The sequence below is a fragment of the Pyxicephalus adspersus genome, chromosome 4, assembly GCF_032062135.1.
Source record: "Pyxicephalus adspersus chromosome 4, UCB_Pads_2.0, whole genome shotgun sequence".
Classification (NCBI taxonomy): Eukaryota; Metazoa; Chordata; class Amphibia; order Anura; family Pyxicephalidae; genus Pyxicephalus; species Pyxicephalus adspersus.
Window position 1 is genome coordinate 151,762,519 of NC_092861.1, and position 13,051 is coordinate 151,775,569.

Consider the following 13,051-nt stretch of genomic DNA (forward strand, 5'->3'; position numbering starts at 1 on the left):
AAAAAAAAAAGCAAAAGAAAGGAAGGAGAGAAAGAGAGAGGAAGTGAGGGAAAGGAGAATGAAGGAAAGAGAAGCAGAAGAAAGATAAGCGAAACAATTAGAGCTAAAGGGGAAAAAAGAATAGTAAACTAGAGGAAAAATTAGAAAGGAAAGAAGAGGGAAGAAAATGGAAGTGAAGGGAAAGAAAGAAAGAAGAGAAGGGGGAGAAAGATGAGAGAAATGAGATGGGAAAGGATGAAATAAAATGAGATGAAAAGGAGGAACAAGAAAAGGAAAAGAAGAATAAGAATGGAAATAAAAGAGAAGAGAGGCATAGGAAAGGGGAGAGCAGGTAAAGGGGAGGAAGAGAAGGAAAAACATTAAAGGAAGAAGAGGAAACAAAAGATGGAAGACAATATAAAGCAAAGAAAGAAGAAAGGATGCAATAGATTAAAAAAAGAAAAAGAGGGAGAAGGAAACGACAGAAGGAGAAAGGAAGAGACGGGAATGCCAAGAAAGAAAAAGGAAAGTAAAGGAAAAAGAGGAGGAAGTAAAAAGAAGGAGAGGAATGGAATGGAATTTAAGGGAAGGAAAATGAAGAGAAGAGAAAGAAAGGAAATGGAAAGAAATAGAATTAAAGGGATAACAGCACAGTAAAGGGAGAAGAGGAAAGCGAAGGGAATATAAGTGAAAGAAATAAAAGGAAGTTAAGAGAAAAGAATTAAGGAAGAGGGGAAGGAAGAGAAGGGAAATAAGCAGAAAGTAAAAGAGCTGAGAGCTGAGTGGTTCTGAGTTTTCTGATTATCTTTGACTGTCCAGTTCTCTGACTGGAGGTGACACAGGAAGCTGCAGATTCAGTAACGTTGTCACCGTCTGGCTGGAAGTGGTGCGACTCAAGGTGTAAATATCACAGATTTATCTGCACAGAATGAAAACATTGAAATATCCGTATTTCAGGCTTGGATTTGCTGGAATGAACAATCCTCAGAGCGGAGGCCTGAAAAGCTGCCGATGAAATATGCAGCACAGCGATGTCCTCCGGCCAAAACAAAACCGCAAAGAGTTCACATCAGCAAACTGTAAACTGAAATCGGTGAATATTTTCCAGGCTCAGCGCTCCAAAGTGAATCTACTCGTTTGTTTATTTGGGATACAGCGTTACCCAGCAACAAAGCCGGGGTGGAGAGTGCTACATCCTGTCCCCAAATTCCAGGCCGCGGCCAGTCCAGGAAGGAATTGTGCTACGTGTGAACTGATCCCAGCGAGCGCTCAGCTTCATGTAACCGGGCAAATCCATGTATAATCAATGTGTCACCCCACAAATTCCATTTATCAAAGTGGACCTGTCACAAACCTTAACTCCAAATCTACCTAGCAGGTTTATCACTGTGACCATGCTGAAGAAGGCTGGCTGACAACGCTACAGCTAAGTGCAAAGCAATTTCTTAGTGTTGTCAGCCTGCAACAGGAAGTGTTGTTACTGGCAGGATTTCCAGGTAAGGAACTCTGAAACAGATGGCGGTTGTATATAATACAAAGAAAAGACAGAATCATATTCAGGTCAGGTTTGCATCCAATGTGTCTGGGTAAGCGATAGCCAGGAAATTAGCATTTTCAGAGGAAGCCAGGGACTATTTAAAGAGAACCTGTCACAGCCCTGAGACACAATTGTACATCAAAGGTCGGTTATTTGCGCATCGCCCAGCTGTGTATATATCGGTCCCGGAGTCCTCGGCCTCTCCCTTCCCCTGCAGCGTCCGTGGGAAAGATCCAGAACGGAGCCGAACGGAAGAAAGACGCAGGAAAGGCGGAGAGAGAGAGAGAGAGAGAGAGAGAAAGAGAGGGAGAGAGAGAGAGAGAGAGCGAGAAAGAGAGAGAGAGGGAGAGAGAGAGATAAGGAGAAATAGAGAGAGAGAGAGAGATAAAAAGAAAGAGAGAGAGAGGAGAGAGAAGAAAGAGAGAGGAGAGAGAGAGAGAGAGGGAGAGAGAGAGATAAGGAGAGAGAGAGAGAGAGGGAGAGAGAGAGATAAGGAGAAAGAGAGAGGGAGAGAGAGAGAGAGAGACGTAGAGAGGGGAGTTAGAGAGTTTTCTCTCTCCATAAAGTGAATAGAAATGTTTGCCCAGTTGTGAGATTTTGGTTGGGAGCCCCCATAATGGGCAAAGCAGGTGTACAGACCCAGGAACTCCATGCAGTTGTTGCCCCTTGTTGGCCCTCCCTGACCAGATGCCCCCAGTACAGCTCCCAGCACCTCCTCCTATCTGGGTTCCCCTTTAATTGGTGTCCCAGCTCCAGATTTGGCTTTGCCCGGCCGGTGAGAAGGGTAAGAAAACAGCGCAGGATATCACCGCCAGCCTTCACGTTCTTTTTTCCAGAGGGCCGAGCGGCCTCCTTCCCACCAGGGAGATGACTACAAAGGGCCCGGTCTTGACCGCCACCCAAGGAAAATATTTGCCAGCGCCGGGGCCCGCTCTGCTCTGAGGCTTCAGATTAATGAATTTTTAATACAGCGCTCAGCTCGGCCTGCTGTTATTATAGCGATTAGGCCGCGTGTTTCGGGGTGTCAGACTCACCCGCCGGGCCAAGAAATCATGGAAAACATTAAAAGAAAATAGAGGAGCCGTGTGGCCCTGGGTCCCATAATCAACACTTCCCGCACGACCGGGTCTGTTCCAGGCGGAGCTCCTCCTGACTCCTCAGCCATTGCTGGCTTAAAGCAGAACTCTGCCCAAATATTGTGCGGTGATTTGGCAACTGCTGACGTCTTCCCTGGGTTTACATTTTTTGGGTTTGGGATCTTCGGTGATGAATGAGATCCTGTGGGTGCTGCACATGGTGACTGAAGGGATGAAGCCACAGACGGTCATGTGTAGACGCAGCGAGGGGTGCAGGGGTGTCAGATAATTAGGAATGGCATGGTGGGTACAGGGGGTGAATAACAGAGTGACGCTGCCAATCATTCCCAGCTGTGGGAGACACAAAATGCAGCGAACGTCTGAGAGAGAAATCACAGAATACTTCATCTGGACACTGACCGGGGGGTGCAGGGGATGCAGCAAGAGGTAGCGCAGGGGATGAAGGGGTTGGGGGGTGCAGGGGATGCAGCGAGAGGTAGCGCAGGGGATGAAGGGGTTGGGGGGTGCAGGGGATGAAGTGAGAGGTAGCGCAGGTGATGAAGGGGTTGGGGGGTGCAGGGGATGCAGCGAGAGGTAGTGCAGGGGAAGGAGGGGTTTAGGGGAGCAGGGGATGAAGTGAGAGGTAGTGCAGTGGGTAGTGTAGGGGATAGAACATTTGGGTTAAGGCAGCCACACTCAATCCCAAGATGCAATCTACATACAATCAGCATGTGGCCAGTGTTAGCCGTATGTGGTGCCTGTACATTGGTATTATTTTTCTATACACAATTATTATTTCCACAATCACAAGAACCAAATATAAATCCAAATCCAGAGTCCTGACTTCCCCTCTGGCTTCCTCTGCTGTCAATTTATTCCTGGCCCCCTCTTTATGCCGGCATGCCGTGCAGCACATCTTGGCTCGTTCTGCCCGGCAGAATCATCTTCAGCGGGTTGGGTGGGCTGGGAAGACACAACGTCGATTGTTCTTGTGTCAGGAACAAATATTCTCTGCAGGATTCCTTCGGTTTGGCGAAGCCTGGGCTCTGCGCATCCAAATTTCTTCCATTCCTCTCACCACCAGGGGGATCGGTGAGGAACAAATCCCCCAATGACGACTCCCAGGTACAGCAAAGGGTATGTAGGTCTCATGTGATTGGCCGGACTGTCCCCCCGTCCCAATAGAGGTCAATGCTCCCAAATTTGCCATTGCAATATTTTTTTTCTTAAATTTCAGAAGAAAAAAACAGAATTCTTCCTTAAACCTCAATACATATTCACCCTCCCAACCACAGAGTTCACATACTTCACCCCAAAGGGTTAATTTAGGTAAATCTGAAATAATTCATATCATTGTGTTGCACATTTACCATTTGCAGCCTGAAGGTGGTGAAGACAGCTGACCTGCAAAACTAGGAGCCAACTTTTTTGTAACTACCCTAAAACAGCCGGGTGGTTACTGAAAAGTGCTGGGTGGTGCGCCCGGCTAAAAGGGGCCGGGGAGAACAATTGTTTATTATCCATCGAAACCAATGGGTTAAGGCAGCTCATCTCCAATGTAAATGTGTTGCAGGGCACTACAATGCATGGTGACACGCTGCACCAGAAGGCTGTATGAGCAACCTTAGTGCAAAGCAAGATAACATGCGACAATGAATGCAGCACACAGGCTGACAATCTCCAGTGACGGGTTAAATTCTCCGTCTGATCTTCGTATGAAGTCCGCGGTCCCCGAGTAATGAAAGCTCGTCTCTATCCTGGCACCGGCTGCATCCCCGCAGATACACAAGGATGGCATTATAAGCTGGTGGCAGGCACCGATCCCTCGCACCAACCACAGCCGGCGGCATCGTGTTATTTACTCTCCCCAATATACAACACACGAAAACCCGATCACTGAAACCTCAAATAACCTTTAGAATGTCAAAAACATTTTTATATATTAAAATCTGCTGCATTGATTCAAATAACTCCCGGTGATCCTGCCAGGGGGGCACTTTGCTTTATAGGGTGACAACGCTCTGTCCCTGTAGCCCAATTGTGCTCCTGAGTTGTCACCAACTATTACTATTATAGCTGGCTGATTCAATTCAAAATCAATATGAATGGAGGAATGATCATGACCCTGCATTCCCTGCCCTTCTAAAACTGGGGTCCACAAGGTACTGGTGGCCCATCTAATGGCCCTTGGTAATTCCCCTTTTTGTCAAAATAGTTTAAATGACCCCACTAGGATTTCAGACGCTGGTCATGTGACAGTGGGGTCACCAATGGGGGCTGACAGTAGTTACCCATACCCATGTAACCCCGGGAAGAAGAAGTCACCGCACTTACCACCAGCTCAGAGAAGCGAGCGTTGAGCTCATCGGCAGACGGCATGGGACCCGCAAACTCCACAAACTGAAGGGGGTTGTTGTCCTTGAGGTTGATTTCGGGGTGTTCGCTGCCCCCGAAACAGCAGAGGAATCCCAGAGCATGACGATTCCTTTTCCGGGGAGCCATGATCATCCTGTACAACGCTATCTTCTAATCATCATCTGCAAGGAGATAGAGAGGGGACACGTGAGTACATTCCAGAGCCATCATAAAAAAAGCAAGGTGACCCCCGCATCCCCGGCATGCACAGCATTCTCTGGCATCCCCGGCATCATTTTAGAAATCACTTGTTCTTATCACATCAAAACATCTTGTGCATTAAACATAAAGAATGGCTGAGGATTCCATATTTCATGCAACAGTTTGTAATTTGAGATTAAAATTGTATCTTGGTGAAACCTCATAGTAAAGGACCCGCCCATGAGGAGCGATCACTGGAAGTTACAATGAGTACAGCTACCCATAGAAATGAATAGGGTCATAGGGGGCAAGTAATAAATAATGAGCAGCAATCCAGGTCCGTGTATTAGGTAAGATCACTGGATCCAAGCTGAATTAAAGTATAATCCAAACTTGGAGGAGGGGCTTAAATAAAGGACACGTTCACCAAGGGTTTCAGGTAAGGTTCAGGTTCCGGGGATATCCCGTTATCCTTCCTGGAGTGTAAATATCCTGGGGGACACATGTAAATCAAATGCTGATATACAAATGGGAACACTGATCCCAACAGAGGGTAGGGGAACCAGCCAATCAGAAGCTTCCATATACCTCCCCGGCTGGCTGCATTGGAAACATCATTATATTTGTAGTTTGTGTGATGTTTCTAGAAGGAGCTCGGCAATGGCTGCCTTTGTATTTCGCTTGTTTCGGCAGGTTGATGTGTCAGATATGATTATTGTAAGCAGAGTCGCATGCGGCTTCCCTTTCGGCAGAAGGCGGAGTTGGGGCCACGCTCTATATTTCCCGCTGTCAGACAATCAAAGCTTCTGCAGAAGTTCTGACCCTTCAGATCTGAAGTTCAACAAATTCACATGGCATGCGGATAACAAAACTTCACTACAGGGTGAGGCAGATCTGCAAGGAGAATCCGTCCTCCAACTGTACAAGCTGCATGTGGTCGTCTCCAGCCATGCGATATCCCAGCAATCGCTCATTATAAAGCGCTTTAACCAACAATAGATCACAGCCAAAATGTCAAGGTATAAAAATATAAAATAACACCAACATTGTGCTAATATTTAGCGGCAATACAAATATTTCCCCTGAACTACTACTTTCTGCCACTAGATGTCCTCGGTATGATGGTCAGCATCATTTACCATACAATCCCTGAGCCCAGGTCACCCAGGACCCGCCCACAGCAATGATGCTGAATAACTATGGAGCCGATTGTAAACTATTTAATAGCAATCCCAATACCTTGTATGATTATTTTTCAATACTCCTGTTTTCACATGAAACCAGCTGCCATAAAAGTTTAAAAAGTCCTCATTGAGCCCCCATTCACCCACATGTGGGCAGTTCAGTGCACAATTCACATGTTTGCATTTCTCTGCATCATACTAGAATTCTTTCAGCATGTGAATTTCCCATAGGGATTACCGTCAATGCATTCCATACAGTGACAAATGAATAAATGCAGCAGGGTGAACTGACCCTGACCGCTGGGAATATTGCTTTGTTTCAGCTGCTTTAGGTTCCCATAGACAATCCCCAGTCCTAAGAGACAGAGACCTGATTTTTCTCAGCGGCAATTCAGCAACACTTACAGGTCTGGTCCCTCCCCCATCCTGTGATTGGACAGGGGAAGGAGAAGCAGCAGACTGATGAGTTTGTCTCTCTGTCACTTTGCATGCTGCTTCTCACTTTCCCAGTATAAGCTCTGCTGTACAGGGACTGCAAGGGATTAATACCAAGTCATATTCATATATTTACACCGCTTGTATCTGAAAGTTACAAATGCAGAGCTGCATCCATTTATATCTGCAGGTTAATCTTATAATTAAAAAAGATCTATAGATCAGAAGTTGCAGCATGATGAGCTGGTTTATTGCTTATTATTATTATTATTATTATTATTATTAATAAACAGTATTTATATAGCACCAACATATTAAGCAGCGCTGTACAATAAATAGGGGATGCAAATGACAGACAGATACAGATAGTGACACGGGAGGAGGAGAGGATCCTGTCCTGAAGAGCTTACAATCTAGGAAATATTTTATAGATGTATATATTCATTCCTGTGATCAGCACAATGTTAGGGAAATAAGAGGCATCAGCATTAGCGGAAGTGAATTGAAGCATCGCATTGCGTGACACGGCGGGGAGTCACCGCAGAAGACGATGTTGGAGATGACAGCGGAGCCTGGGATGAGCTTGGCTCAGATTTGCCTCAATTTCATGTCTGATCAGATAATTCGTCTTCATGTGATCTGCATCAGCGCAATGACCGTGCTCTGCGCTCGTTACTCCTCATCTAATGGAAATTCTCCTGAACAGAGCCGAAGCTGCACATTGTAATAATGGGTTTATATTTCAGGATGAACTGAAGCAGCCTTTCCTGACCTTTATACCATGGAGGAGCCCTGGAAATAATTATTATTAATAAATTGTATTTATATGGCGCCAACATAGGATGCAGCGCTGTACAAGAGAGATACAAATCAACTTTCAGGTCTTCAGGGAACCCCTTCTATAATTATTATATCCACAGATCACAGTATATTAGTGTGATGGTCAGTGGGATGAATTCCTCTTACATTGCTGGCAGTAGGAAGAATGTCACCCAAAAAGATCATTGGGGTCACTTAAACTGACCTGTGAGGTGCAGCCTCTGGGGGAATCCTGGTTGGGTAACACTGATATAGGAAATAGACAATTTCAGATCCTCTGGCCCTAATTTATTAAAGCTAGCCAAGTCTGGAGGGAATGCACTTTCTTTAGTGAAGCTGGGTCATCCACCAAACCTGGAATGGATTTCTTTAAAGTCACTTGCTATTTGCTCGCAAATGAGAAAATGCTTTGAATCCTGGATCATATGTATTCCAGGTTTGCTAGATCACCCAGCTTCACTAATGAAAGTGTATCCTCTCAAGACTTGGAGAGTTTTAATAAGTCAGTTCTTGCTGCCAAAATTATTATTATTAAACTGTATTTATATAGCGCCAACATATTATGCAGCGCTGTACAATAAATTGGGATTGCAAATGACAGACAGATACAGACAGTGGCAGGGAGGAGGGGAGGACTGTAGAATCATCCGCCATTCATCACCTGCACCCATATAGATGGAGCAATGGGCTCCCCATATAGTAAGCTGCACGGCAGCGTGTGATCATGTGACTGTGCAATGCTGCGGCTGAAGCTGATTTATTAATCCCGATGATGTGCAATGTACACCCGGAACCCAAACCACTCATTTCAACAACAATCTTGCCATAATATAGGTGCATTGGATGTATTGCATGCAACCTTTAAAGGCATCCAAAAGCCCGAGACTGTAGTTGGGTGACTCTATCTTGGATGTGATTTTAGCAGGCCCAGCAGGATGCGGAGAGAGGTGGTGCAGGGGATGAAGGGGTTGGGGGTGCAGGGGATGCAGCGAGAGGTAGCGCAGGGGATGAAGGGTTTGGAGAGTGCAGGGGATGCAGCAAGAGGCGGTGCAAGGGATGAAGGGGTTGGGGGTGCAGGGGATGCAGCAAGAGGTAGTGCAGGGGATGAAGGGGTTGGAGGGTGCAGGGGATGTGCAATTCTGCGGCTGAATGTGATTTATTAAACCCCATGATGTGCAATGCACATCCGGAACCCAAAGCACTCATTTCAACAACAATCTTGCCATAAGAATATAGGTGCATTGGATGTATTTCATGCAACCTATAAAGGCATCCAAAAGCCTGGGACCAGTTGGGTGCCTCTATCTTGGATGTGATTTTAGCAGCCCCAGCAGACTCACAGCTGTCACTCGAATACCCTAGCACAGAATTCCCCCTATGTGCCCAATATTCAGCAACAACAAAAGCTTCACCATAGGGGCAGACATAGGGGGGTGCAATGGGGGCCCAGCCCATGCTCAGCCACACAGGGCCACCATATGAGCTCCAAATCTCTTCTGCGGTGTCACCCCTAACAGCCACTTAGTCATAATAAATATTTTGCAAGGAGATGCAGAATAGCTGGGCCAGCATAGTCAGTAATTTGTCATTCTCTAATAGGGAATAGCTGTAGGGGGGTTGTGCAAGGGAATTGTCAAATTTTCATGAGTTTTTGAACATGTTGCAAGCAAATGAGCAATGTGCACTATATAAATATTCCGCATGTCTCTCTGCATTTTACCGCACATTTGGCTTCTGAATGCAGAATATTAGGTACCCCATTGGGGCGCCCTGCGCACTCACACAGGGTGACATTTCCCCAGCTGCTCTCTGACAACGCGGCTCAGATTCATGTCTGACATTTCCAGAATCCCGTAAAGGGCGGTTTAGCATACGGATTCCACAAACATGTTCATTCCATGCATAATCTGGGAACAGAAGGGCTCGTTAACTCATCGCCAACTACGCCCGCAACTGGAAACTCCGAGGACACGTGGGGGGGACGAGCTCACCACTGAGCGCCCAGTCTGTGTGCGGGCAATTAAAGAGGACCTGCCACTAAAATGGACCATTGACTTTAAATGACCCCCCTACCCTATTTATTCACCCAAAATGATCTACTACTAGTAAATACAAAATGAATGAGTTACACCCTCCGTACCCCATTTTCCAAATTCATGGCCATGAGGTCATCGTCCTTCCTGTGGAATGCGGAGAAAGAAAAATCTTGCAGGAAGACTTTAACCAATTCAAGATCAACGTCGTGTGAGATTTTGGCTGGTCGGCATTACCATGATGTTGCCCCCAAAGGGGGTAAAAGAAGCATAATTCAGGTGCAGGATTTGAGGAGGGTGCCCAGGAGGTGTCATTGGCCCTCCCAGAAACGTTTTGGATATTGCCTATTTTTTGGGATTTGTGATACAAATGGAACATAGGGACAGCTCAGTGACCCCACCATGCTTCACATTACTTACTGGAGGCTTTTTGGTTCCCATCACCATCATCATTGGCCCCCAATCCCGGCATACAAGCCATATCTCTATGCACTGATACAACTCTATGCAGCACAGAACGCATGGATATCAAGCCGCATCTGTGCCATGAATGCTCCTACAGGCACACAGGGATCATTGGCATTGCTTCCCCCACTATTCTAAAATAGGAAATTTAACTTTATTTTTGGAATTTGTAACTTTTCCTCATTTAAAGTGAAATTGTCAGTAATGTAACCAGTGTGCGTGAATAAATTCCGGAAGTGCAGCAATATTCAGCAACAAGAAAAGCTTTGCCATCGGGGAGGACATAGGGGGGTGCAATGGGTGCCCAGCCACACAGGGCCACCACATAATCTCCAAATGTGTTCTGCTCAGGGACCACTGTTGGCTATTTCTGCCACGATGCCATCCCGCCAGCCACTTGGGATGATCCCCATAGTTTACCAAACCCCATTCTATGGTTCACTTTGAAGTTTAACCTTCGGAGCAGTAACCCCGAGCCGGTAAAAAAAAACTGCTGATAGCGGCAACCCCGCTAAAAAAATAAAGACTTACCTGGTCCTACCGGCGTCCTCCAATGTCCTGCCCATCCGATTCCATCCTCTGGCTGCCTCCTCTTCCTGCGATCTGTCCCCCGGCCGGAGTTCCTGGTGACGTCAGTGCATGCAGGAATTTCAATTTATTTTGTATTGGATTCACTACTAAATGACTGTATTGCATCTAATACAAAGTAATCATTATATTATATATATTATATATGTTACCGTAGTTATATTACAGGTTTCAGTATTACTTATTTATTTATGCACGCTTGTTTTAACAGATTTTTGTCTTTTTTATTTAGGTTTATTAATAAATTTATTAAACATTGGACATACATAAGAATTACAGGCCTGCAATGTCAAATAAATTTTCATGAAAGCAATGTACCGTTTTTAGACATATTAATCCAGAAATGAACCGCCCAGAAGGTTAAAGAAAGCCACACTCATAGTAAGTGGTACCGGGGCATGTTTGCCCATGGCTGCTCCTGGCATACCCATGGCATAGGAGCTGGCAGGACACATGCAGGTTTATGACAGCTCATTTAACCCTTTGTAAGTGCACTCTTTGTCCCTATAGGAATGTCATTCCTCAAAAATAAACCTTTAGGGCACAAAGCCAATGGCCGCACGTAATTACACTCAGCTGTCCGGAGCTGCAACATACAAAAGTCCTGCGCGCGCACAATGCGAGGGGGCTGAGGCTGCACTCTCCCACACTACGTCATGGTCCCGGGAGGACGGCACCAGCGTTTAAATGAGGTCAGGCATCACATCTCCTCCAAGAACCGTCCGCCGCTCGCCTTCCATTCTCATAACGTCCCAGGGAATTTATTTCAATAATGCGCAGCCTCCGCCAATAACGTTCATGGGAAATAAAGCGCAGAGGGGAGACGGTCAGACGCCATGAACTGGATGTAAAAGGGGCCAAATTTAAGAGACCCCCCCCAATCCAAAGCCAATGTATATTTCCAAGCTGGTGATTGGATGAATGAAATCTCTTCTTTGCCTTCACACTGAGACTCCCGTTTTCTGGTTTTGCAATTTTTTTTATATGGAGCAGCTCTGACTTCTAGGTTTGGGTTGATGGGTTTTGTATGCTTCAAATAGGCGGGAATTCACATATAAGTCTAGAGGAATGCAAATTTGCTTTAGGCAGGTCAGCTGCAGGTCAAATGCAGCTTTAGATGAATTGTGTGTGGTCCTTAAATGGCCTCCACACCGGTCTAACACAAGGCCTTGTCATATGGGAAGTGCCTTGTCTGACCGGGCCATCCTTATCCTTCCTTCAATGCCCCCCAAAAACAGACAATGCAGCCAGGGGCAGTGCCAACGGCATGATGGGAGATTCTTGGTTTGCACCTGCTAAAATGAAGAACAGGTGCATTGCAGAGGAAGTTGCTCTTCTTTTTTTGGTGGGACCAACCCTGATGACCACCGGGCTATTGAGAATGCTCCCCGATGCATATCCTATGAACAGACGTATGGCCTGTTGTTTAAAGTGGATGCAAGCAGCTGTGAGCAGCTTCAATAGCAGCAACAATGAGGTGTAGGCCTGTTGTGAAGGTATACAGTGACAAGCATTCTCATTGGCTGGTAATCATCAGATGTGGGTCCACCCCTGAGGATCACAGCCAATGAGAATGCTTGTCAATGTATACCTTCACAACAGGCCTACACCTCATTGTTTGCAGGGTCTTGGAGCGGCAGTGGGGTAGTTGTTAATCTACACAGCAAACAGCCCGTTGTTATATTTTGGATTTGATTTTGAGTCACGTGGCAGATTTCATGCTAAGCACAAGTCAGTCCCAAAAATTGGAACCACAACCAATCACATTTGCCAGGTCGGCGCCAATTGTGCAGTTTGCGTTGGCTTCGAGTAGAACTGAGGAGCGCCGAGTGAAAGAAAATTGTCCTGGAAATAGTTGCAGTGAATATAAGAAGATTCGGGATCTGCCGCATCCTGGAGGCGATTGAATTCCTGTGTGGTCCCCGGGCCCCGATCTGTCCAAGAAAAGAGCAATTTGAAGCCATCATCAGAAATCCTCGAAGGAGTGTGGGGGGGAGGGGGAGTCGCTGCGCGGTGCCAAATTCTCTATGATTGGTATAGAAGGGGGTTCTGTATGGAGAGAAATCTGCTGGGGGGCAAAAGGAATTTATTATCAGGGAGTTTATGTAGCGTTTTATCACCTCACAGCGGGGGCCCATCTGGCGATCGGCCGCTGGATACGCCAACTGCACCACAGACCGGATTTTTACACCTTCAGTGAGACCGTGAAGGATTTATGTTCCGTTTTATAACCAAAAGATTTATGTCGTGTGGAAGATTCTCACCCAACGAATACCGAAACCGAATTATTAAGAGATGAATGGGACAAAAACGCAGAAATAATTACATCACAGCAAGTACAGGAGACAGTCAGAGACTGCAGACATTGTACAGGAGACG

The 13,051-nt window shown here is 46.1% G+C and overlaps 1 protein-coding gene across 1 annotated transcript in view; it reads right to left on the minus strand.

Moving 5' to 3' along the window:
- DAAM2 (dishevelled associated activator of morphogenesis 2) overlaps positions 1 to 13,051 on the minus strand; it is a 135,631-nt gene that overhangs the window by 102,360 nt on the left and 20,220 nt on the right. Inside the window, exon 2 of the mRNA XM_072410001.1 lies at positions 4,927 to 5,129. Coding sequence (XP_072266102.1) covers positions 4,927 to 5,100 — 174 coding nt within the window. The 5' untranslated portion in view covers positions 5,101 to 5,129. The remainder of the gene's footprint in view (positions 1 to 4,926; positions 5,130 to 13,051) is intronic.